This window comes from Stenella coeruleoalba (genome assembly GCF_951394435.1).
Source record: "Stenella coeruleoalba genome assembly, chromosome: 10".
Classification (NCBI taxonomy): Eukaryota; Metazoa; Chordata; class Mammalia; order Artiodactyla; family Delphinidae; genus Stenella; species Stenella coeruleoalba.
In genome coordinates, this window is record NC_137156.1 from 84,015,678 (window position 1) to 84,042,759 (window position 27,082).

The 27,082-nt window shown below is 42.0% G+C and overlaps 1 protein-coding gene across 9 annotated transcripts in view; it reads right to left on the reverse strand.

Moving 5' to 3' along the window:
• The window catches only part of FRMD4B (FERM domain containing 4B), a 335,623-nt gene that overhangs the window by 102,014 nt on the left and 206,527 nt on the right, over positions 1–27,082 (reverse strand). For all 9 annotated transcript variants that reach the window (XM_079933823.1, XM_079933827.1, XM_079933826.1 and 6 more), the window contains 3 exons: positions 26,364–26,429; positions 24,150–24,244; positions 10,036–10,128 (listed from right to left, as the gene is read on the reverse strand). In XM_079933823.1, coding sequence (XP_079789949.1) covers positions 10,036–10,128; positions 24,150–24,244; positions 26,364–26,429 — 254 coding nt within the window. The remainder of the gene's footprint in view (positions 1–10,035; positions 10,129–24,149; positions 24,245–26,363; positions 26,430–27,082) is intronic.

Below are 27,082 nucleotides of genomic sequence, written 5' to 3' on the forward strand. Positions count from 1 at the left end.
CAGAGAGGAATCGTATTAAAAGCATAACCTATGGGGAGGGGGAAGGGTAAGCTGTGACAAAGTGAGAGAGAGGCATGGACATATATACACTACCAAATGTAAGGTAGATAGCTAGTGGGAAGCAGCCGCATAGCACAGAGAGATCAGCTTGGAGCTTTGTGACCACCTAGAGGGGTGGGATAGGCAGGGTGGGAGGGAGGGAGACGCAAGAGGGAGGAGATATAGGGATATATGTATATGTATAACTGATTCACTTTTTTATAAAGCAGAAACTAACACACCATTGTAAAGCAATTATACTCTAATAAAGATGTAAAAAAGCATAACCTCAATGAATTTTCACACTAGCAAAGTTCATAATTCCTTAATGTTTAAGATTCTGATCTTCATTCACATTTTGCCACTGTCTTCAAAACTTTTTTTTTTTTAAATCCTGTGCTTGTGTTATTAAATAAATAAATCTGCAATGGTCTTTGGTGGGAGTCACATATGCAAAAGCCTTAAGGAGCACCAGCTGGATATAAAACAGCTGAGCACATTCCTTTTACTCAGCTGGAACTCCTTCTCCAAGGTATGAGCATGCGACCCAAGCTAGACCAGTCAGATTCTTTCACCCTGGAATAGAAATATGATTACAATGACCTATCGATCAAAGATTGTTGGAGCCTATTGTTCTGCCAGTGGTACTCAGATGAAACTGTCCATTGGTTTCTGCTCCCTAGATCCCTGCAGAGCCTGGATTCCTATCTTTTCTGAGGCTTTATTAGTCCAGTTTTCCTTCAATTCTGTTAGCCACAATTGGTTTCTTTTGCTGGAAACCAAAGAATCCAAATTACTGGATACTAGAGGGCTTCCCACGTGCTAGGGACAATACAAAGGGCTCTACACGCATCATTTCATTTAACTTCAGTATAAGCAGATGCCAGAGGTAGCAAGTTATGAACCTATCTTACAGATAAGAAAACTGAGAAATAGAGATATAAAGTCAACTTCCCCAAGCCACACAGGTAGAAAGTGGTGGAGCCATGATTCAAACTAAGGCCTTCCAGACTTCAAAGTTCATATTTCAAACCAATATGATAGGATGCTTTCCTACAGTAACAATCACAATGAAGTATAAAATGTACACAATGCCACGGGGCCCGAGGGAGGGATGCCATTAAATCAGCTTATGAATCAAGAGGAAGAAGGCTGCCAAACTGAAATCCAGAGAACTAAGTGTCACAGGACACGGTGTACCCTCAGACAATTGAGCCGAGTCTTAAAGAATGCATGAGTTCACCAGGTAACGAAGGTTGGAAGGGCATTCCAGGGAGAGGGCATGTTAGCCAGGCCTCTTGCTAGTCTGCAAGAATTTAACCATACGCAGGGAGTAGGGTGGCTTAGCACCAAATCAACCTGTGGCTTGTCCAATTCTGCACAGGTACCTTTGTACTAGAAATTGGGTTCCTCTTGTTTCTGAAGCTCAGGTCCCTGACTATATCCTAGTTCCAGTAAACAGGTCCCTATCTTGTTTCCCGCTACTTTCTGGCGATCCGCCCTGTTGCCTTCTACCTTTCTGCCTAGGCATCCGATTACCGGCTCTCTGAATCCATGATCCCATCTCTCCCTCAAGGGAGCCACTGTAATGACTTTATATTTACAGAGGGTATGAACAGTACGTATGTATGGTCCTCCGGGAGAATGGCTCCCCAGGAGCACCTATCAACACGTACCATGAACTGAAAACAAAATCTAGGGCTTCTTAATGAAATGAAACGGACTATGCCAGACATAAAATAAAGACCTTTTGTTTCAGCCCCTTTTTGGCAAAAGGATATTGTTTCCCTTCTGCGTGCTTACCATGAGTGATTTCACTAAGATTCTGTGAAGTCAAAGCCCACGGTTCAATTTTCAGCCTCTAAACAAACCCAGGCTTTTGGGGGCTAGGCATATGTTTTGGAGACAGACCTCAAGCAGTTCAACAAGCGTAATTTCCTGAGAATCTGCCTTCTTGAGAAGAGGTTTTGTCTCTGCTTTTCGTGTTCCTCCCGTTAGCATTTTCTCCCCCTTTCTTGATGGGACAGGTGTTCACCTAACCGATCATCGGTGATAACAGAACATCAACCTCAACGATATGACATAATTGGCTTGGAGGAGGGGCAGGCCTGTCAGCGAGATGACAACACACGTGTGTCGAAAAGCAGCGGACTCTGGTTGTTTGGGATGGGCTGTCCTTTAATGGTCACTGCCATGTAGTGGCCCATGTTCTCCTCCTATGGCATTTATTCATCACGGTCAAAAGTCAACACCACAGGGAATTCCCTGGTGGTCCAGTGGTTAGGACTCTGAACTTTCATTGCCACAGCCTGGGTTCAATCCCTGGTCAGGGAACTAAGATCCCGTGAGCTGCATGGTGTGGCCCCCCCCCCCCCAAAAAAAAAGAGAAAGAAAAGGAAAAAAAAAGTCAACACCACAGAGTTGGGGAGATAACTAGGTTAAGTCCAGCCCTAACACTGATCCAGCTGCTCGGCTTCTCCGTGCTTCCCTTTCCTTACCTGCCTCCACACCAGAGACATGAGAGATATTTTCAACTTAGCTTAGTGGGTGGCATGTATTTCAGCGGTCAGTGAGCAGTGGTGATTATTACTATGTTATTATTATCTGCCTACCAGGGGGGCTATAACAAAAGGTGCACACTTAGCTGGGAACCTGCTTAAAAGTAACAACAAGAATGGAAATTCCAGTTACCTTTCCTAAGCTCTTTCTCTCAAGGAAGCAACATGCTACAAAGGTGTCCATTTTGACAGAATGGGAAACCACTCTGAAACGCATACTCTTCTGACCACTTTATCTCCCCAGCTGAGCATATTTTCTTTGTTTTCCAGAATCTTTGCTGTGTCTGAGCGATAGCATCAAAGAAGGCGAATTGGGCAAGAATGACTCAATTATTTCGCATTCTGAACAATGCTGACTTGGTGACTGGCGTCCTGCAAGGGCTGCATTCAAACGCCTCGTTCCAGGTTGCGTTCAGTTATTGTGGGTAATTTTAGGCACTCACTGCAGCCACCTGCCTAAGTAGATTTCCTTCAGGTCCTAATCCACACCCCGAGCAGGGAGATCTGTATTTATTGCTTGTAATGACCCTGCAACCTCATAGTCCTGCTTTATAATGCACGCTGAAGACAGCGCTATAATTTAAGTGTATTTCATTTTCTCCAAATGACGATGCACAACTTCTGAGAGTCCCATATGTTCCCGTTCATCTCTGGGAGGGGTGCACTCTTGGAAGATTCCCCAAGGGAAGAATTATTTGCTTCTACAATGTGCTCCCCTGCCAGGAAAACTCTGCCTCACTTCCGAATTTCCAGGCTTCCCAAGGAGAACTAGAGAGGGCCCTCCAGGTGTGAGCCTGTGGAAACCTGCCCTGGCGCTCCTCTCCCACGTTGTGACTCTTTGAGTTCTCCAGGGAACAGCTGGAGGCCCAGGAGGGTAAGGGCCTTGCTGTGACCTGTCTGAACGGGGAGGGAGTCTTCTGCCCCAGGCAATGTGAAGTGTTAGGGTCCCGTGGTGAATTCCAAGTGCTTGCTTCAAACTGCAAAATAGCCGGCTCCCGTCCACCATGAGCAAAGTAGGGACAGATGCTCTGAGAAGGAGACAGGAAGAGGCAGGAGAGGTTAACTTTGCAGGGAGGGGATGGCTGGGACTAGTGAATGATGGAGACAAGTGAGGAAATCTTCCACCCAGTGCAAAAGTGAGTGGGTCAGACCCAAGCCAGACAGTCTCCAAACTTCCATATTCAGTAGCCGTATATCACATGAAGGAATTTTTTACCCATTGAACATGTGGTTGAGGCAGCCTCTCTTAATTATATCATAAAAATAGTTAACATTTACTGAGGGTGTTCGTTACATGTTAACATGCACAATTCTCCAACAACCCTGTGTATTACCACAAGCTCCTATTCCATTTTCTAGGTGAGGAAAGAGGCCCACAGAGGGTGCCAAAGGCCACACAGGTAATACACAGGAGAGTTAGGGTTAGAACCCAAGAGCAATGCTAAAGCATTGGTTCTTAAGGGATGGAGTGAAGTGCATCTGGCCATGTTGAAGACATTTTTCTGATTGTCCTGACCTGGAGAGTGTTCCTGGCATCTCATGGGTAGAGGCCAGGGGTGCTGCAAACATCCTACAGCACAGCATGGCTCCCTTCAGTGAAGAATTCCTTGGCCCCAGAATTCCCTGGCGGTCCAGTGGTTAGGACTCTGCACTTCCACTGCAGGGGACACGGGTTCTATCCCTGGTCAGGGAACTAAGATTCCGCATGCTACACAGTGTGGCCAAAAAAAAAAAAAAAAGAATTACTTGGCCCCAGATGTCAATAGTACTGCTACTGAGAAAGCTTGCATTAAAGGCCAAGCATTGAACTTCTGTACCCTACGGCCTTTTCACCCATCATAATACTAATGCTTCCCTTCTGCCCTTTCGATGTCACCCTGAGGACAGATTACAGAGAAGACTGAGCAGATTCCCATAAACACTGTCTGATATGTGATTGTGGAGCACACAGAAATATAATCCTGTAAGAAACTGGAATTGGGGGCTTCCCTGGTGGCACAGTGGTTAAGAATCTGCCTGCCAATGCAGGGGACACGGGTTCGAGCCCTGGTCCGGGAAGATCCCACATGCTGTGGAGCAACTAAGCCCATGCGCCACAACTACTGAGCCTGTGGTCTAGAGCCTGTGAGCCACAACTACTGAGACTGCATGCCACAACTACTGAAGCCCACGTGCCTAGAGCCCGTGCTCCACAACAAGAGAAGCCACCACAATGAGAAGCCCGCGCACTGCAACGAAGAGTAGCCCCTGCTCACCACAACTAGAGAAAGCCCGTGTTCAGCAACGAAGACCCAACACAGCTAAATAAAATAAAATAAAATAAAATAAAATAAATAAATTAGAAACTGGAATCAGGATTGAGTTTTGAAGATTCTGTGTCTTTCTGGAACTCTCATATGAATCAGGATGGTGACTCCTCAAAGTCAAAGGCCCCTTACCAACTGCCTGGAAGTTCAAGAATGGGTTAGGCCAGGAGGTCATGGTCAATATTAAGGCAACTAACAGACTTTTTCCCCAGGTTCTGGGATATCGTTCAGATGGAAGTGTGGTGATGTGCAAAGAGCTCTGGCTAACTCACACATCTGCCTCAGATCCCCCTGCTGGGCCTAAAGTAGGAGAAATCCGTTATTTCTCGGTGCTTTTTAATCACATTCCTCTGGGAAGAGGTGAACTTTCCTGTCCTCTCCTTATTGTAAATCACCTACTCTTTGACAGCTCTAAAATAACTCACGGCTACCCAGTCACAAACATTTTACCTTTTCTTCATTTATCACTCTTCACACTTGCATTTTTTAAAAACTGCTTAATACGTTCATTGTAGGAAAAAACATATATAGACAAGCAAAAGTCACTCCCACAATCATTCTACTCAGAGGTAAATTACTGTTAACATTTTACACTTTTCCCTACTCCTATCTTTTACTTCAGTGCCATCCTGTGGTCTGCTTCTTTCCCCTAGAATATACTGGGAACTTCTTTCCCCTAGAATATACTGGGAACTTCTTTCTTTCTGTATCAATAAATCTATTTCTTCACCAGAATCTTTACCTGTTGGGCTGTATTTCATATATTTGTCTTTCTTAAAAAAATCAGGTGGAATGATGTGGACCCACGAGTTGCAGTCATAATGCTTCCTTGAGTTAAAGGCCGAACGTTCCAGAACCAGGCCAAGGGGTGCTTTTAAGACAGAAAAGAGTCTTTCAAAGGCTCTGTGTTTGCAGCAACTTTGACGGAAAGTTAGTAGTCTTTCCCCACATCTCCTACTAGGACTCTCCACACGCGGCGAAATCTCACCCCCAAGCGTCACAGACAGACAATACTTAGGGTACCTCTGAGTGGCCACTTACAGTCTTAGTGCATAGCAATGGAGATTTGGAAATAGGAGGAAGAAGAGAGGAGAAGAGGAGAGGGAGAACCAGAAAGGAAAAAAAAGCAAGAGGTAGTCGGATGAATAAGAGGGGTAAAAGACCCAAGATCCTGGCGTTTTGTGGAGCTGGGTGGTACCAGCCAGAGCCACCTCGGCTTGCCCCCCCCCCCCGCCCCCGAGGGGATGGGAGCTTTTCCAATGAGGTCACACGCAGTTCCCCTGCCACCCCTGAGAATTAAATGCCTGTTTGCTCACTATCAAGCTCTTCAAATGCTTACATCTGGGCTGCATTACCACAGAGGCCCATGTGTTTGTGGATGATAATTTACAGCAGCAGATAACAACCCTGGGGCTGGAGGAGTCCCCCAGCAGTCTGGAGGAGTTTGGATGCACAGGGAAACAGAGGATGGGTTAAATGAATTATGGTGCATAAATAAGTTATGGGGCGTCTATACACATATGTGTTACACACATAGCACACATCATTGAGATTTTATAACTAAAGCACAGACAAAGGTTTAATCCTGACGCTCATAAAGAGAGAACTAAGTGCATTCACCTTAAATGTTTTCTTCCTTCCATGCAGAAGCGGCATGTGTTTCTGAGCTGCTCCCTGCATCCCGGGGGATATGAACTGGGAGAAAAGTCTTTCCCTGCAAATCTGTGGGACCCCAGTGTTTAGCCCAGGAATCAATGAGACAATACAGGTCAAATATCTAACCCAGTGCCTGCCACAGGGTTAATGATACTTTTCAGTAGAGAGGAAACTTCTGGAGAGCAAAACTGTATGGTATTTTTCTTTTTCATAAACGCTACAATTAAAAAAATGACATTTTCTTATATTTGTATAATATTCTGCCAAGTTATTTTGTATCCCCTGATCCCTTTTTAATTCACAACCAACTTGCCCAAGATCCCATTGACCGTCTCCAGCGCACGGTATCAGAATCTGGGCCAGGAATGCAGAGGTTTTGGGGGTTGGAGGGGTGACTGTTTAAAAATTTTCCTACAGTGATTCAGATATGCAACCCCTCTCCTTCTGGGGGAGCTCTGAAATGCAATGTCCCTTTTCATCTGATGTCTTTTATTACAGCGATCAATTGTTCACTGTAAAAATGCCATCACTTCCTGAAACCATCTTCATTGTTGGCATTTGGATAGTTTAATCTTTATTTATTTATTTATTTAGGCCTTGCCTCGTGGCTTGCGAGATCTCAGTTTGCCAACCAGGGATTGAACCCCGTGCCCCGGCAGTGAAAGCACTGAGTCTTAACCACTGGACCGCCAGGGACATGCATTACTTCTGTGGGGAATCCTTCCTCCTTGTGTGCTAACTACTCAGCACCTACACACCTTGGCGTCCACGAGCGAGCGACTCCGCGTTCCAGGGCATGCAGCAGTACTTGCTGATGGGAAAGGCAATGACCCCGATATCAAAAGAGACCATGTGTCTTTCTAGAGGCTTCTGTGGTGACCCCGTGTCCAGATACAATCAAATGCTCTTTGGTTCTAGTCTTCAATGACTCAAAAGTGTTGTCACTCCAGGCAACCTGGGGGTGGTGGGGTGGCGGTGGTGATGTCTGCTATGATGTAAGTACGAGCGGCAGTCCTGTTTTCTTAAAAGAGGAGGCTGGAGACCCTCTGAGAGGCCACTGACGTCACTGCGGTGGCTACAGTCCCATTTGTGAGACCTCCAAAGAAATGCAATCCACTCGCTGACCTCTGTCCGTTCGCTTAATTCCCTGGTGTGTGCTTTTGCTCTATCATTTCCTTAATTAAACTGGAGTAACAACAAGTCCTTAATTGGAATAATAACAAAGACTATTAAGACCCCAGGGTACTGTTGGGAAGAAGAATTAAGTGAATAATTAAAAACTTGATAAGGGCTTTTAAACAGGCAAGTAGTTCAGGGAAAGTAAAGCTAAGTGATTACAGGACACTCATGAGATAAGTGCTGAAACTCACAAACAGGCAGCAGGCAACTCCGGAATCCCAGGAACTCGCTTTGGAATGACAGGGCCGCCTTATGAGTGACTGTACAGAAGGAAAGACACAGCTTTCTCCCCTGGCATTTTGAGACCAAAAATAGACCAGATAGTAGTGGTCAAAGAACTAGAACACAAACCTGGTGACTAAATAAATGGCACTGAGTAGTTAGGCTACAGAAGCACTACCTATGTGCCCAAAGATGAAAGTGTAAGGATGTTAACTGCAAGCTACATCTTAATAAAGTCACTGGAAACAGCCTCAACACTTAACAGCAGCGTGGATAGCTACATTATGAAAGTGAAAAGAAATAAGGTGATTTTCATATACCCAAGGAAAGATCTCCAGGTTAAAAAAAAAAAAAAGTAAGTCACCAAACAACTCATCAGCCTTATTTTTCTCTAAGAAGGGGAGTGAACTGGGGATACGGTGAGGAAGCAGCCTGATGGAGAGTAATTCTTCCTTTTCACTCTATACTTTCGTAAAGTTTGAAATGTTTACAGCGATAATATAATTCTTTGTGAAAAAAGATTGATTTATGTTGAGCCATTTTCCCTACATAATACGAGATGAAAGCTTCTCTATTCTCTGACCCCTGCTTAATTACTAATATACATTTTTGGTTATTGCTGCTGGTCTGTGTTTGTCTTTTTCTCCATTTCCATGGACACAAGCACTCATATCACACTCTTTCCAGGAAACTCCTATGTTTTTCTGTAGGATTTCTGTGTACTTTTCCATACATGCTACGCTCCTGGACAAATCACCATTATGCTACCTCCTTCCTGGGTTTTAAAAATGTGACTTCTGGTGGTAAGAAAAAAATTCTCAACAAGATTTCAGAGCAAAAAGCAAAAAAACAAATTGGGGGCTGTCAGCGCTTTATTTACTTCATAAGGAGCAGCCTCTATCCACAATGACCATCAATTCATGTTAAACAGAGACTTAAAAAGAAAAGGCCAATCAGGACATCTCACACTTTTGGATTTCAAGGAGCATAAAGAAGTAAAAAAAAAAGAAACAAGGGTTTGTGGAAATTGACATGATTTTGTCAGGTAAACATACTATAACCAAACCCCACCCCGCCCCAAAGAAAGACAAAAAGCCTCCACCGTCATGTCATAAAACAAAGCATAGTTCAACATCCAAAAAGTAACATAAGCTCAGAATTTAGGGTCCATTCTTTAGGTTAATCCAGCTTTATGAAAATATATTTAGATGTATGGGAAATCTCCTACCTTAGCTTATTTTATCATATTTGGCTTCAGACCAGGAAGACAAAATTTATCATGAAAATATATCAAATTCAGGATAGTGGGGAGAGGGGCTACTACATAGGAAGGGGCTTTCAGCAAAATTGGTGCCTTTTTATTTCTTAAGCTAGGTAAGGAACATGGGCGTTACTCTTTATAACATTTTATTATCTGACAGTGTGAATAATTAATGTGAAAAAATATTTCCATCATCGGCTGGCTTTAAGAAATCACTGATTTAGTTGAATATATCCATTGCAGGAGGAAATAACTGAGGCCAATATGTATGGTTAAGTGACTTGCCCAAGCAGAGCTCAGAGGACAAATCAAGTATTCCTTCCCAGCAGTCTCTTCAGGAAAGCAGAATTCAGATTTCTGTACTGTTAATTCTTTCCATGAGCATTTGTTTGCATTTTATTGTCTATTCCAATTAAGGTGTGAGATTGTATAAAATTCAATTATTTCCATAGTCTCTAGAAAACATTCCTACATAAAATGTAAGAGTAAGTGTTTGCTATATTTCAAATTATAAAAATCTAGAAGTATGTTGAGTCAGAAACAGGTTTATGTATTAAAATATATTACTTACGTTTTTCAGCTTTAAATGGATTCAAGGGGCTTTGAGAACTAAAGGAAGGTGATTCTATACTTCATCTTCAAAGGAAACAGTTCTACACAGTATCTATGTTAACTTGTTCCCCAGACTAAGACAGCAAAGAATCTCTTTCACGTAATAATTTTTTGATCTGTCCCTTCTTTTTTAAAATTCTCTCTGATCACCAAAAAAAAAAAGAGGCAGGTGGTGATGGTAGATGTGTCTCTGGTTACATACCTCACAGAAAAGTACAAAACGGTTGGGCCTGGTTTCTTGGGCAAATCGTGGTCAAGAACTCGGTGGTCTAACTGTAGCCAGTTCTGCTGACCTCTGTAAGAGTAAAACAAAACAAAACAAGAAAGATTAAACAGAAACCCAGAGAAAGGTTTGATAAACACTGTGTTGGCAGAGCTGTGCGGTAACAGTTATTCTCACACATTAATGGTTGGAGTATAACCTGTTACAACCAGTGATGAGGCCAATTTGGCAATTTCTATCAAAATTACAAAAGCACCTGCCTCTGAACCAGCATTGTCATTTCTGGGAGTTAATCAGGATAAACCTGCACATGTGGAAAATAGCCTATGTATAAAGCCACTCACTGTAGCATTGTTTGTAGCAGCAAACAGGCTCACAACAACCTAAAAAAATGAATTTAAACAGCAATGAAATACTATGCAGCCATACCAAAGATCAAGGGTATCTTTACAAACTTATTGTGAAAAATTTTCAAAATATGGTGTTAAATGAAAAAGCCAGATGCATGACAGTGAGTATAATATATTGCCATTTTTTAAGTTAAAAAAAAGAATAGCTAGACATATGTGCATTTATATGTACAAAAATATCTCAGAGAGGATACATCATGAAATGAACAAGAAACTGAAAACACTGGCTGACTTTGGAGATAAAAACCTAGGTGATATTAAACGTATTACTCCTTAAATCCTTATTAAATATAAAATCTGAAATATTTTAGATAGTCAAGAAGGGAAACTTTTCTTTTAATGAAAACAGACAGACACAGATAGCTTTTATAAAAATATGGGGTCGACACACTACTATGTATAGAACAGATAACTAATAAGAACCTACTGAATAGCACAGAGAACTCTTCAGTACTCTGTAATGACCCATATGGGAATAGAATCTAAAAAAGAGTGGATATATGTGTATGTATAACTGACTCACTTTGTTGTACAGTAGAAACTAAAACAACATTGTAAATTAACTAGACTCCAATAAAAAAATTAATTAAAAGATAAAAATAAAAATATGGGGTCAGGGCTTCCCTGGTGGCACAGTGGTTGAGAGTCCACCTGCTAATGCAGGGGACACGGGTTCATGCCCCGGTTCCGGAAGATCCCACATGCCGCGGAGCGGCTGGGCCCGTGAGCCATGGCCGCTGAGCTTGCGCGTCTGGAGCCTGTGCTCCGCAACGGGAGAGGCCACAGCAGTGAGAGGCCCGCGTACGGCAAAAAAAAAAAAAAAAAAAATGGGGTCTAATACTTTCTGGGGGCTGTTTTTGGATATATATTATGGAATTCCTAACATTTAAGCACGTATCTGTTGATTCATTCAAGTGCTTCATTAAATTTATGGGTATAAACATTCTCCTGAAATTGTGACCTGAGGGATAGAAGAATTGAGACACTGTGGCTGGGGATTTTTTATGTGACTTTTCCAAGATGGTCCCACTAGTTGATCCATTTTAGATTGTAAATTCCAAGAAGGCAGAGACTACATTCGCTTGCTTACACAAAACTTAAGAACATGCTGATAGTGGTGCGATGTCAAATTATACCAAAACCTATAATGGTTCAGAAGACATATTCCAACCTATTTTGGTCTTTGAGTACATAATTTTTTTAAAAATCAGAAAACTCTAAGCTGTATTTATTATAAGTAGATAGGAAACATGAGTAATAATAATAGCAGCTAATCTTTATTGAGCAACTACTTAGTGCCAACCAAGTTGGTACTTTTAAAAATATATTAATACTATATTTTACAGTAAATCTGCAAAGAAAAGTGGCAGAGCTGGGATTTGAACCCAAGACTTAGGATACAGGAGAAAATGAGATTAGAGGGTTGAATCAGCTTTTTTTTTTTAATTTTTGTTTTCTTGTAGTAAGAACTCTTACTACAGATTTACCCGCTTAATAATTTTTTTAACATCTTTATTGGAGTATAATTGCTTTACAATGGTGTGTTAGTTTCTGCTTTATAACAAAGCGACTCAGTTTCTGCTTTATAACAAAGTGAATCAGCTATACATATACATATATCCCCATATCTCTTCCCTCTTTCGTCTCCCTCCCTCTCACCCTCCCTATCCCACCCCTCTAGGTGTCACAAAGCACTGACCTGATCTCCCTGTGCATGCAGCTGCTTCCCACTAGCTATCTATCTTACATTTGGTAGTGTATATATATCCATGCCACTCTCTCACTTTGTCCCAGCTTACCTCCCCCTCCCCGTGTCCTCAAGTCCATTCTCTAGTAGGTCTCTGTCTTTATTCCTGTCCTGCCCCTAGGTTCTTCAGAACCTTTTTTTTTTTTAGATTCCATATACATGTGTTAGCATACGGTATTTGGTTTTCTCTTTCTGACTTACTTCACTCTGTATAACAGACTCTAGGTCCATCCACCTCACTACAAATAACTCAATTTCGTTTCTTTTTATGGCTGAGTAATATTCCATTGTATATATGTGCCACATCTTCTTTATCCATTCATCTGTCGATGGACATTTAGGTTGCGTCCATGTTCTGGCTATTGTAAACAGAGCTGCAATGAACATTGTGGTACATGACTTTTTGAATTATGGTTTTCTCAGGGTATATGCCCAGTAGCGGGATTGCTGGGTCATACGGTAGTTCTATTTGTAGTTTTTTAAGGACCCTCCATACTGTTCTCCATAGTGGCTGTATCAATTTACATTCCCACCAACAGTGCAAGAGGGTTCCCTTTTCTCCACACCCTCTCCAGCATTTATTGTTGGTACATTTTTTGATGATGGCCATTCTGACTGGTGTGAGGTGATACCTCACTGTAGTTTTGATTTGCATTTCTCTAATGATTAGTGATGTTGAGCATCCTTTCATGTGTTTGTTGGCAATATGTATATCTTCTTTGGAGAAACGTCTGTTTACGTCTTCTACCCATTTTGGGATTGGGTTGTTTGTGTTTTCGATATTGAGCTGCGTGAGCTGCTTGTAAATTTTGGAGACTAATCCTCTGTCAGTTGCTTCATTTGCAAATATTTTCTCCCATTCTGAGGGTTGTCTTTTCATCTTGTTTATGGTTTCCTTTGCTGTGCAAAAGCCTTTAAGTTTCATTAGGTACCATTTATTTATTTCTGTTTTTATTTCCATTTCTCTAGGAGGTAAGTCAAAAAGGATCTTGCTGTGATTTATGTCAAAGTGTTCTGCCTACGTTTTCCTCTAAGAATTTGATAGTGTCTAGCCTTACATTACATATATATATATATATATATATATATATATATATATAATTTTTTTTTTTTTGTGGTACGCCGGCCTCTCACTGTTGTGGGCTCTCCCGTTGTGGAGCACAGGCTCTGGACGCACAGGCTCAACGGCCATGGCTCACAGGCCTAGCCACTGTGTGGCATGTGGGATCTTCCTGGACCGGGGCATGAACCCATGTCCCCTGCATCGGCAGGCGGACTCTCAACCACTGCACCACCAGGGAAGCCCAAGCCTTACAGTTTAGTCTTTAATCCATTTGAGTTTATTTTTGTGTATGGTCTTAGGGAGTGTTCTAATTTCATACTTTTACATGTACCTGTCCAGTTTTCCCAGCACCACTTATTGAAGAGGCTGTCTTTTCTCCATTGTATATTCTTGCCTCCTTTATCAAAAATAAGGCAACCATATGTGCGTGGGTTTATCTCTGGGCTTTCTATCCTGTTCCATTGATCTATATTTCTGTTTTTGTGCCAGTACCATACTGTCTTACTTACTGTAGCTTTGTAGTATAGTCTGAAGTCAGGGAGCCTGATTCCTCCAGCTCCATTTTTCTTTCTCAAGATTGCACTGGCTATTTGGGGTCTTTTGCGTTTCCATACAAATTGTGAAATTTTTTGTTCTAGCTCTGTGAAAAATGCCATTGGTAGTTTGATAGGGATGGCCTCGAATCTGTAGATTGCTTTGAGTAGTATAGTCATTTTCACAATATTGACTCTTCTAATCCAAGAACATGGTATATCTCTCCATCTATTTGTATCATCTTTAATTCTTTTCATTAGTGTCTTATAGTTTTCTGAATACAGGTCTTTTGTCTCCTTAGGTAGGTTAATTCCTAGGTGTTTTATTCTTTTTGTTGCAATGGTAAATAGGAGTGTTTCCTTGATTTTACTTTCAGATTTTTCATCATTAGTGTATAGAAATGCCAGAGATTTCTGTGCATTACTTTTATATCCTGCTACTTTACCAAATTCATTGATTAGCTCTAGTAGTTTTCTGGTAGCATCTTTAGGATTCTCTGTGTATAATATCATGTCATCTGCAAACAGTGACAGCTTTACTTCTTCTTTTCTGATTTGGATTCCTTTTATTTCCTCTTCTTCTCTGATTGCTGTGACTAAAACTTCCAAAACAATGTTGAATAATAGTGGTGAGAGTGGGCAACCTTGTCTTGTTCCTGATCTTAGTGGAAATGGTTTCAGTTTTTCACCACTGAGGACGATGTTGGCTGTGGCTTTGTCATATATGGTCTTTATTGAGTTGAGGTAAGTTCCCTCTATGCCTACTTTCTGGACGGTTTTTATCATAAATGGGTGTTGAATATTGTCAAAAGCTTTCTCTGCATCTATTGAAATGATCATATGGTTTTTATTCTTCAATTTATTAATATGGTGTATCACATTGACTGATTTGCGTATATTGAAGAATCCTTGCATTCCTGGGATAAACCCCACTTGACCATGGTGTATGATCCTTTTAATGTGCTGTTGGATTCTGTTTGCTAGTATTTTGTTGAGGATTTTTGCATCTATGTTCATCGGTGATATTGGCCTGTAGTTTTCTTTCTTTGTGACATCTTTGTCCGGTTTTGGTATCAGGGTGATGGTGGCCTCGTAGAATGAGTTTGGGAGTGTTTCTCCCTCTGCTATATTTTGGAAGAGTTTGAGGACAGCTGTTAGCTCTTCTCTAAATGTTTGATAGAATTCACCTGTGAAGCCATCTGGTCCTGGACTTTTGTTTGTTGGGAGATATTTAATCACAGTCTCAATTTCAGTGCTTGTGATTGGTCTGTTCATACTTTCTTTTTCTTCCTGTTCAGTCTTGGAAGGTTGTGCTTTTCTAAGAATTTGTCCATTTCTTCAAGGTTGTCCATTTTATTGGCACAGAGTTGCTTGTAGTAATCTCTCATGATCCTTGTATTTCTGCAGTGTCAATTGTTACTTCTCCTTTTTCATTTCTATTGATTTGAGTCTTCTCCCTTTTTTTCTTGATGGGTCTGGCTAATGGTTTATCAATTTTGTTTACCTTCTCAAAGAACCAGCTGTTAGTTTTATTGATATTTGCTATTGTTTCCTTCATTTCTTTTTCATTTATTTCTGATCTGATCTTTATGATTTCTTTCCTTCTGCTAACTTAGGGGTTTTTTTGTTCTTCGTTCTCTAATTGCTTTAGGTGTAACGTTAGGTTGTTTATTTGAGATGTTTCTTGTTTCTTAAGGTAGGACTGTATTGCTATAAACTTCCCTCTTAGAACTGCTTTCACTGCAGTGCATAGATTTTGGGTGATCGTGTTTTCATTGTCATTTGTTCCTAGGATTTTTTTGATTTCCTCTTTGATTTCTTCAGTGATCTCTTGGTTATTAAGTAGTGTATTGTTTAGCCTCCATGTGTTTGTATTTTTTACAGATTTTTTTCCTGTGATTGATACCTAGTCTCATAGCGCTGTGGTCAGAAAAGGTACTTGATACAATTTCAATTTTCTTACATTTACCAAGGCTTGACTTGTGACCCCAGATATGATTTATCCTGGAGAATGTTCCATGAGCACTTGAGAAGAAAGTGTATTCTGTTGTTTTTGGATGGAATGTCCTAAATATCAATTAAGTCCATCTTGTTTAATGTATCATTTAAAGCTTGTGTTTCCTTATTTATTTTCATTTTGGATGATCTGTCCATCAGTGAAAGTGGGGTGTTAAAGTCCCCTACTATTATTGTGTTACTGTTGATTTCCCCTTTTATGTCTGTAAGCATTTGCCTTATGTATCGAGGTTCTCCTATGTTGGGGGCATAAATATTTACAATTGTTATATCTTCTTCTTGGATCGATCCCTTGATCATTATGCAGTGTCCTTCTTTGTCTCTTGTAATAGTCTTTATTTTAAAGTCTATTTTGTCTGATACGAGAATTGCTACTCCAGCTTTCTTTCGGTTTCCATTTGCATGAAATATCTTTTTCCATCCCATCACTTTCCGTCTGTATGTGTCCCTAGGTCTGAAGTGGGTCTATTGTAGACAGCATATATACAGGTCTTGTTTTTGTATCCATTCAGCCAGTCTACATCTTTTGGTTGGAGCATTTAATCCATTTATATTTAAGGTAATTTTCGATATGTATATTCCTATTGCCATTTTCTTAATTGTTTTGGGTTTGTTATTGTAGGTCTTTTCCTTCTCTGTGTTTCCTGCCTAGAGGAGTTCCTTTAGCATTTGTTGTAAAGCTGGTTTGGTGGTGCTGAATTCTCTTAGCTTTTGCTTGTCTGTAAAGGTTTTAATTTCTCTGTCAAATCTGAATGAGATCCTTGCTGGGTAGAGTAATCTTGGTTGTAGGTTTTTCCCTTTCATCACTTTAAATATGTCCTGCCATTCCCTTCTGGGGTGCAGAGTTTCTGCTGAAAGATCAGGTATTAACCTTATGGAGATTCCCTTGTATGTTATTTGTTGTTTTCCCCTTGCTGCTTTTAATATTTTTTCTTTGTATTTAATTTTTGATAGTTTGATTAATATGTGTCTTGGCGTGTTTCTCCTTAGATTTATCCTGTATGGGACTCTCTTCACTTCCTGGACTTGATTAACTATTTCCTTTCCCATATTCGGGAAGTTTTCAACTATAATCTCTTCAAATATTTTCTCAGTCCCTTTCTTTTCCTCTTCTTCTTCTGGGACCCCTGTAATTTGAATTTTGGTGCATTTAATGTTGTCCCAGAGGTCTCTGAGACTGTCCTCAGTTCTTTTCATTCTTTCTTTATTCTGCTCTGCAGTAGTTATTTCCACTATTTTATCCTCTAGGTCACTTATCCGTTCTTCTACCTCAGTTATTCTGCTATTCATTCCTTCTACAGAATTTTAAATTTCATTTATTGTGTTGTTCATCATTGCTTGTTTGCTCTTTAGTTCTTCTAGGTCCTTGTTAAACGTTTCTTGTATTTTCTCCATTCTACTTCCAAGCTTTTGGATCATCTTTACTATCATTATTCTGAATTCCTTTTCAGGTAGACTGCCTACTTCCTCTTCATTTGCTTGGTCTGGTGGGTTTCTACCTTGCACCTTCATCTGCTGTGTGTTTCTCTGTCTTCTCATTTTACTTAAGTTGCTGTGTTTGGGCTCTCCTTTTCGCAGGCTGCAGGTTCGTAGTTCCCGTTGTTTTTGGTGTCTGTCCCCAGTGTCTAAGGTTGGTTCAGTCTGTTGTGTAGGCTTCTTCGTGGAGGGGACTGGTACCTGTGTTCTGGTGGATGAGGCTGGATCTTGTCTTTCTGGTGGCCAGGTCCATGTCTGGTGGTGTGTTTTGGGGTGTATGTGGCCTTATGATTTTAGGCAGCCTCTCTGCTAATGGATGGGGTTGTGTTCCTTTCTTGCTAGTTGTGTGGCATAGGGCGTCCAGCAGTGTAGCTTGCTGGTCATTGAGTGGAGCTGGGTCTTGGGGTTGAGATGGAGATCTCTGGGAGATTTTCGCCGTTTGATATTACGTGGAGCTGGGAGGTCTCTTGTGGACCAGTGTCCTGAACTTGGCTCTCCCACCTCAGTGGCACAGCACTGACTCCTGGCTGGAGCACCAAGAGCCTTTCATCCACACGGCTCAGAATAAAAGGGAGAAAGAAAAGAAAAAAAGAAAAGAGAAGGGAAGGGAAGGGAAGGAAGGAGATAAAATAAAATAAAGTTATTAAATTATTAAGAAAAAAAATTTTAAGTAATAAAAAAAAACGGACAGACAGAAACCTAGGACAAATGGTAAAAGCAAAGCTATACAGACAAAATCACGCACAGAAGCATATACATACACACTCACAAAAAGAGAAAAAGGGAATAATATATATATATCGTTGCTCCCAAAGTTCACCTCCTCAATCTGGGATGATTTGTTGTCTATTCAGGTATTCCACAGATGCAGGGTACAGCAAGTTGATTGTGGAGATTTAATCTGCTGCTCCTGAGGCTGCTCGGAGAAATTTCCCTTTCTCTTCTTTGTTCGCACAGCTCCTGGGGTTCAGCTTTGGATTTGGCCCCGCCTCTGCGTGTAGGTTGCCTGAGGGCGTCTGTTCTTCGCTTGGACAGCACGGGGTTAAAAGAGCAGCTGCTTCGGGGGCTCTGGCTCACTCAGGCCGCGGGGAGAGAGGGGCGCGGATGCGGGGCGAGCCTGCGGCGGCAGAGGCCAGCGTGACGTTACACCAGCCTGAGGCGCGCCGTGCGTTCTCCCAGGGAAGTTGTCCCTGGATCACGGGACCCTGGCGGTGGTGGGCTGCACAGGCTTCCCGGAAGGGGGGTGTGGATAGTGACCTGTGCTCGCACACAGGCTTCTTGGTGGCGGCAGCAGCAGCCTTCGCGTCTCATGCCCGTTTCTGGGGTCCGCGCTCATAGCCGCGGCTCGCGCCCGTCTCTGGAGCTCCTTTAAGCGGCGCTCTGAATCCCCTCTCCTCGCGCACCAGGAAACGAAGAGGCAAGAAAAAGTCTCTTGCCTCTTCGGCAGCTCCAGACGTTTTCCCGGACTCCCTCCCGGCTACCTGTGGCGCACTAACCCCTTCAGGCTGTGTTCACGCCGCCAACCCCAGCCCTCTCCCTGGGATCCGACCTCCGAAGCCCGAGCCTCAGCTCGCAGCCCCGCCCGCCCCGGCGGGTGAGCAGACAAGCCTCTCCGGCTGGTGAGTGGTGGCCGGCCCCAATCCTCTGTGAGGGAATCTCTCCGCTTTGCCCTCCGCACCCCTGTAGCCGCGCTCTCCGCGGCTTCGAAGCCTTCCCCCCTCTGCCACCCGCAGTCTCCGCCCGCGAAGGGGCTCCTAGCGTGTGGAAACCCTTCCTCCTTCACAGCTCCCTCCCACTGGTGCGGGTCCCGTCCCTATTCTTTGGTCTCTGCTTTTTCTTTTACCCTACCCAGGTACGTGGGGAGTTTCTTGCCTTTTGGGAGGTCTGGGGTCTTCTGCCAGCGTTCAGTAGGTGTTCCGTAGGAGGTGTTTCGCATGTAGCCGGATTTCTGATGTATTTATGGGGAGGAAGGTGATCTCCGCGTGTTACTCTTCCGCCATCTTGAGGCTCCTCCCCTATTCCTGTTTTTTGTCACTTACTAGTTTTAACATAGGAAAAAAGTGTGTCTCTATTTCTGTATTATTAGATGAGACTTCCAATAACTGTCTCTAGCTTTCCTTGGAGGAATATTATCAAGATAAGTTGATATAAGTAACATAAGGAAAGGTTCATAGAATTACTGCTTTTGTGGGTAAAAAATATATAAGGATAGGGGACTGGAAGTTAAAAGATTCTTACACTGTATTTGATCAAGTTTAGGATGGCACTGATTTGAAGACATACCCCAATTTCACAGATGCTCAAATGTATGTCTGAAATACATAAAGTATTGTATAGTATTTAAAAGTTTTCTTAGAGAAAATGAGAGTAATTTTGAATTGTCTTTTTTGCTTTTACTTAGGAAGATGTGGCATCATTTAAGAAGCGTAATGTATATTTACATGAACTTGTGTGAAATGATGTCCAAGAATGCAGCAAGTTGTATAATAACATATAGAGCATAAATCAATTATATTAACCACAGAAGACACTCAAATACTATTATATATTGACGAAAATTCTTAGAATTCTTAGATACACTTCTGGAGAGATACAGAGCAAATTGCTACATCAAAAGACAGCAGCCTCAACTATGATATTAAATGTTTTTATAAGAAGATATTCATGTAAAAGTAATACAAAAATAAGTTTTTAGAAAAAACATCTACCCATAATTTCGCCAACAGGATGAAGTTAGAAGAACAAAAAAGTGAAAATTACCCTTAACTCTATCATTGAGATATATTCCAGGTTAACATGCTCTTTTCTAGCCTTTGAGAGTAAAATGAGATCAAAAAGCACTTATTCCTTATAACCTACTTTTCTCACGTTTTTCCATCAGCAAATGGGACAGATCTAATCAATACCTCAAAAAGACATGAATTTACACATTCACCTCTATCAGCTGTGTTAGCCCACTATGAAGCAAGCGTCCCTTTTGGCTAGAATTGTATCAGTCAAAGGTCGATCATCTCAGGCCCACCGGATGGAACGGTGATCAAAAATCCCAATTGTGTTGTGAAACCTATTTGTTATTTCTTAATAAACAAAGCTCATCCAGCAAATCCTTTCAAAACAAGGAAAGGAAAAAAATGTCAAGTGGGTTGAAGGGGATGGGAACCATTATGGGGAACAGAGTGCTGCCTTAGGAGGGTCGTGACTGCCCTCTAGGGGTAAAGACTCGCCCTGCACACAGAACACCAGAAGGCACTAACCCGCGTGAGCTTAGGAATTCTATCCCCTCCCTCCAATAGGACCACGAATTGGTTTTTGTTGGTCACCATCACTACTTTTATCATGTAACCGCGTGATTCCATTTTTCCATTCCTCTTCTTGGCCCGTGGAGTAGGATACAGACAGTGGCTAGTTTCATTGACAAAATGTCCCCTCCGCTTTGCCTTACTCTATTTGAAGTTCACCAAAGGCAAAGAACTGATGTGGCATCTGGGCTGGAAAATGCAATTCACACAGCATCCTGGGAGGGATCCGACTAAGTGGTTTTATGCGGGCGGGGGAAGGGGAGTGCCGAAAGAAAATACTTTCCAAAAATATTTACCAGACAAGAAAAAGAACTAAGCCTGTGACCAAGACATTCCAAGGAGACACCCTTTGACAGAAGCAATTTTCCAGACCTGTTCCCCAGAAAGGTGGAAATGGCCAATTCCCACTCCCCCAAGAGCCCAGCTCATACTTCTTCTAAAAATAAACACAGCTAGAGCCAGAAGACACCTTCTAAACTGATCATAATTCAGAAACAGACTCTGCTGTCATTTGCAGGGGAGTGCACGAAGGACACTTTGGAGCCAGGCTTCTTGGAAAGACTATAAGCATTGACTGATGTCACTAAAGAAAATAGCTAGAGGAGGGACTTAAGTGAGACATTCTTCTTCCAATAGAGTATTTAGAAAGAAATCATCCCCAGGCACACGATGGGGAGAGTGGCCCAAGGCAGAAAAGGAAATCATTCATATTATGTATTCCTTACTTTCTGAAGAGAAGGTGCTACAGTCTGAACACTTGATGTATGCCCCCTCTGGTTATGTTCACCTGAGTCTGGAGCTTTCCCAAAAGCCAGCCATGTGGCCAGGACGCTTTTCCAGCCCACCATGAACCTTACAGCCTGGGACATTTGCAAGACCACAGTCATTAATCATGTCACTCCCCTGCAGAACATCCTTCAGGGGCCTTGGTGTGCCTTCTGCATCTCCATGACTCTCTGGGCTCACCTGTGTGTTTGTCCTTCTTATATCTTAATCCACGCTCAGGCCAGTTTCCTAGCCACTGGGCAGATGTACCATGTTCATGACCATGTCCATGCACTGGTGCACCAAATGACTTTTCCCTGAATGCCGGCTCCTCTCCCCACTACCTAAGGTCTAAGTGCCCTCCCAGTTACCCTCCTGTGTGGCTTCCCACCCAAGTCCTCCTTCAGAGCACACCTTCCTGCCATGACTACGAACGATAGGATGTTGTGTGCGTGGGCTCTGCATAGTATTATACCTGTTTAATAGTATAATACTATGACCCTATCATATGTACCTTATATAGTACTTATTACTTTGGTGCTATTATTATGCCCATTGTACAGATGAGAAAACTTGAGTGTCAGAGGTATTAAGTCTAAGATCTCATAGCTACCAAGCTTCTCTGATGTCCACCCTGCCTCCCTCTCAACCATTATCTTGTACCACTTTTCCTCTTACTCTCTCTATTCAAGGCATACTGGCTTTTTTTTTTCGTTCTCAAAAATAAAAAAACAAAGTCAAGCTTATTCTCACCTGAGAGTATTTCCACCCGCTTTAGTTAAGAAAGGCACCCCTACTTTTGCAGAACTGGTTCTTGCTTTCTATTACACATCACCTTTTATAAGCCGTCCTGGTCCACCCTGTCTAAAACTGCACCACCCCACCCCCATTTTTCTTGATCATGGCCTCTTGTTTCATGTTCTTCAAAGCACTTGTCATTGCTGGTATCTTCTCATTTATCTTTTTTTTTTAATATTTATTTATTTTGGCTACACTGGGTCTTAGTTGCAGCATGCAGGACCGTTTAGTTGCAGCATGCAGACTCTTAGTTGTGGCATGTGGACTCTTTAGTTGCGGCATGCATGTGGGATCTAGTTCCCCAGCCAGGGATCAAACCCGGGCTCCCTGAATTGGGAGCGCAGAGTCTTACCCACTGGACCACCAGGGAAGTCCCTCATTTATCTATTTATTTACTTGTTCTACTGGACCATACTAGTGCAACATAAGCTCCATGAGAGGAAGAACCTGGTCTGTGTTGTTCACAGCTGAATCCCTGGAAGCTAGAACAAATGCCTGGCATTTAGTGGCACTCAAGAAATAACTGTTGAATGGATAAATTACTCCAACATTCATGATTTTAGCCTCTATTTTATGTGACCTTTCCCCAAATTGTAGTGTTTGTGTATTTATGGTTTTTACCATATAACTTAGCCATCATGTATTTATGGTTTTAAGTCAATGCTGTTTGCTATGATTTCAGTCACATCCAGATTCAACCTGTATGTGTGTGTTTGATCACTGATTCTCATGAACTGGTTTTGTCTTTCCAGCTAGCGCCTGTGCTCAATGGACATCTGCATTTCCTATTTCATCCAGCAGAGGACTGATCAGACAAGGTCTCAAACTGCTGTTGAGTGAACAGATAATTTTGTGATTCGGGATGAAGTGGGTGAGGTGGAGTGCACTTTTTTCCTGCTTTGTTGAACTACATTCAGGAAACATCTTGAGTCTGAAATCAAAGTTTTCAGGTTTTTCTATGTCTCCTGACAACTCAGCTGTCTGGGGTTTTTTTGTTTGTTTTTTTTGCCCAGCCCAAGTCCTGAGCCCACTGGCATTTCCAGGAGGTCCTAAGCTTGCAGCCCACCAAGGCTGGAAGTAATCAGTACATACAAAGTGTTAAAAGCAAATTAACCCCTTCCTGAGGTAATTTTCTGCCTGGTTAACATGAAGAATGGAAAAACATTTAAACTGAGAGTTACGGAAAGAATGCTGGCTGGGTGGTTGGCCAATAGATTTTGTGTCTGGAACACGTTTTCTTGAATTTTAATATTTGAAGAGCTCTTTGCAAATTATCCCATAAGGGAGAAGAAATCATTTACTATATCAAGCTGCATATAACGTAGGCAAGTCAGGCTGCCATAAAGCACACACACACACATACACACATGCAGAAAAGAGCTGGTAAGACTAAACACCTTAGCTTCCACGGAGCTTTAAATTCTTGTGAATTCACTGTCATATACCAAAATATACACAATATCCACGTTAGCATTAAAAATGTAAGTAAAAGAAAAAAAATGAGGGTTACGTAAAATGGGCCTGCCTAAGTGGAAGTTAGAAATTTCGTCCATCATTCAAGTATATACATATTTATCAGGTGGGCACCAAAATCGCCTTTAAACTTTCTGGCCACCACATCCAAACATTAATTCGGTTTCAAGATATGAGTAGATGACACTAGCGTTTCTATCCCCGGTACATAAGCTAAATAAGCAAGCACAACTGCATTCAAAGAAATGTGACGACAGACTATCATCTAGAATAACAAACTCACTGCAACAAATTGCTAAGGCACTTGGGACAATGTTCTGAGTTCTTAGAATGATCAATATTCCCTTTCTTCTCCTTTTACCAGAGTTCTAAAGAAAAACCTGTATTAAGAAATCTTTAGCTAAGCAGGACGTATTCTAATTCTTGCAGCGCTCCCCCTGCCCCTGCTTTTGCCAGTTGAGAGTTACGCACATAGGTAACCCAGACAAAAGGTAAAAATAGGAAAACTCTTACGTGTCATCTGTAAACGTGATTCCAAAATACTCCTTTTCTTTCAGGCTGAAATGCGAAGCCACGAGGTCCAGCAACTCTCTTGATAAAAGTTTGGGCTATTAAGATAAAAATAGGATTAGGAACAATTTGGTCCCCTCTCTCTCTTACTGCTACCACTTTCCTCTGTCCCAAACAGTTTAAAGCAGCCTTTGTTTGTTTGTTTTCGGATGCCCGTGCCCTTTTGTTGCTTAATCTACTATAGACCATTCTCTAAGGGTTCGGGAAGGGGGGGAAATGGGAACAGGAACACTGCTGAGATCATCATTTTGATATATTTGCAATTCCGTCCAGCACCTTATTTTTTCCTCTAAAGTAAAAGTGTATGCACCAATGCATTGTTTTGGAAAAAATGCTCTTTTATATATAGTATGGTGCTAGTGATCAAGACAAAGAATATTAAACACCGCCTAGACTGTAGGAATAACTTGGCTTGGTCAACTGAGGAGGGTCAAGACCCAAAGGCTCAAGACCCAGAGAGAACTAACAACAACAACACCACCACAATAATAATAATAGTGACTGTCTACTGTGCTGGACTCCTTCTACCCATTATTTCATTTTAATCCTTACAAAGAGTCTATGAAGTAGGGGTTCCTGCCATTTTATAGATGAGCCAACAAAGGCCAAGAGCAGTCAAGCACCTTGCTTGATGTTCCAGTTAGTTAAGGACCTGATTTGAACCCAGTTTTGTCTGAATCCAAAGACTAAGCTTTGCACTTCTCTCCTGGGATGGAGTAATTGTATCCATCGTGCAGATCATCATCACCAGTACTTACTGGGCACCTCATTAGAGGAAGGATCTAGTCTATAAGCTTTTGGGAAGCACTGGCTCTGGTGGGAAGAAGCATGGTTTGTCATCAGCCAGTGTCCAGAGTGAGAGCAGATGGTGGATTTGCAGAGACTGGGGAAGGAAAGGGGGATTTGCAGGGAGGCATTCTAGGGGGACTTCTTTTGACCTCTGAGCCACACGTTTTAGGGCTCATTATGGTAGTTTGAGGGTTGGATGTTTGTTGTTGGGGAAGAAAGAACAGTCATGATAAAAAAAGAAGAAAGAAAAAAAGTTAAAGGAAAAGAAAAAAGAAAAGAATAGAAATCTAGACCAAAAGGTCTACTCTGGTGAAACTATGATTGATGTGCTATTTTCATTCTAATTGAAGCCTGTACAGAGTGGGCTCGGCACAGCCCCAGAAAGGAGAAGAATTTAGGTTTGGTGAAGGGAGGGAATTCTAGCCACGGCTTTAGGTGTGGCTGTCATCAGGCACTTCCACGGTCGTTTAAGATTCTGGGTCCAGAGTGTTGGGTGAATAAAGACAGAAGCATCAATAATTAAGATATCATCACTCATATAGTCCCATGTGTTTTGCAGAGATTTAGTTCACATATATAATGTAGTTTGATGTTTTTTTAATTATACTGAAGTACAGTTGATTTACAATGTTGTGTTAATTTCTACTGTACAGCAAATTGACTCAGTTATACATATACATATATATATATATATATGCTTTTTTAATATTCTTTTCCTCTATGGTTTATCACAGGATATTGAATATAGTTCCCTGTGCTATACAGTAGGACCTTGTTTATCCATCCTGTATCTACGAGTTTGTATCTGCTAATCCCAAGCTCCCAAGCTCCCAAGCTGACTTGCAGACATAGAGAATAGACTTGTGGCTGTCAAGGGGGAGGGCGGGGGAGGGAAGGATTGGGAGCTTGGGATTAATCTAGTATGATTTTAACCATAATTTCTGAGAGGAATATTAGGCAATCTTAATCCCAGTTCACAGCTGTTGAAACTGGGTATTTAACTTGGACCATGCCATGTGACAGGAAAGTGGCAGAATGACGAGTCTCAGCTCACAAAAACCCTTTCAGGGAAGCATTATGGTCTTCAGTTTACCAACAAGAGGTGATTCAGAGAAGTCAAGTCACTTGCCCAGGGTCACACAGCTACTGAGTGTCAAAGCTCAGACTGCAATCCAAGCATCTCTGAATCCTGTCACCAGTCTCTAGTTACTCTTAAATACAGCTACGTTTCCTTGCTTTGACGCTTTATCCCCCATAAGCAATCCTGTGTCACTGGCTCTGAGGCACAGATAAGCAAGCAGGCTGAACATAGGCCACAAGGCCTACAGAGGGAACCAGGATGGCTTGTCCCTATGTGGCATCACCTACCTGAACCAGCAGCTCCAATCTCCTGTCATCCAGGAGGTGCACCTGGCAGTGCCTGCCTTCTGTCATCTGTGGAGACAAGACAGCAAGAGTGGCATCAGGCTGGGGCTGGCAGGCAAACCCTTCAACTTGATTTACCATTTCTTTTACGTGTGATGTGCTCAGCCTAAAAATGCCATCAGTTGAGTTAATCAACAGGTTTGGTCATAAACAGATTTATTATACGGCATCAGCTCTTGCACTTATTTTTATTTATTTATTTATTTTTATTGTATATTTTTTTGGCTGCGTTGGGTCTTTGTTGCTGTGTGTAGGCTTTCTCTAGTTGTGGTGAGAGGGGGCTACTCTTTGTTGCAGTGCGCGGGCTTCTCATTGCCGTGGCTTCTCTTGTTGCAGAGCACCGGCTCTAGGTGCGTGGGCTCAGTAGTTGTGGCTCGCGGGCTTAGTTGCTCCGCGGCATGTGGGATCATCCCGGACCAGGGCTTGAAGCCGTGTCCCCTGCATTGGCAGGTGGATTCTTAACCACTGTGCCACCAGAGAAGTCCCTATTTTAATTTTTTTAGCTCTTAGATTTAAAAGAAAAAAGAATGAAAAGCAAAAACCACTCAATATATTGAAAAAACAACACCTATACAACACACAAAATTATACTATGAAAAGGAAGTTTCCTTCCCAGAGGAAACTACTATACTTTTCCTTGAATCAATATTTTATTTTCCAAA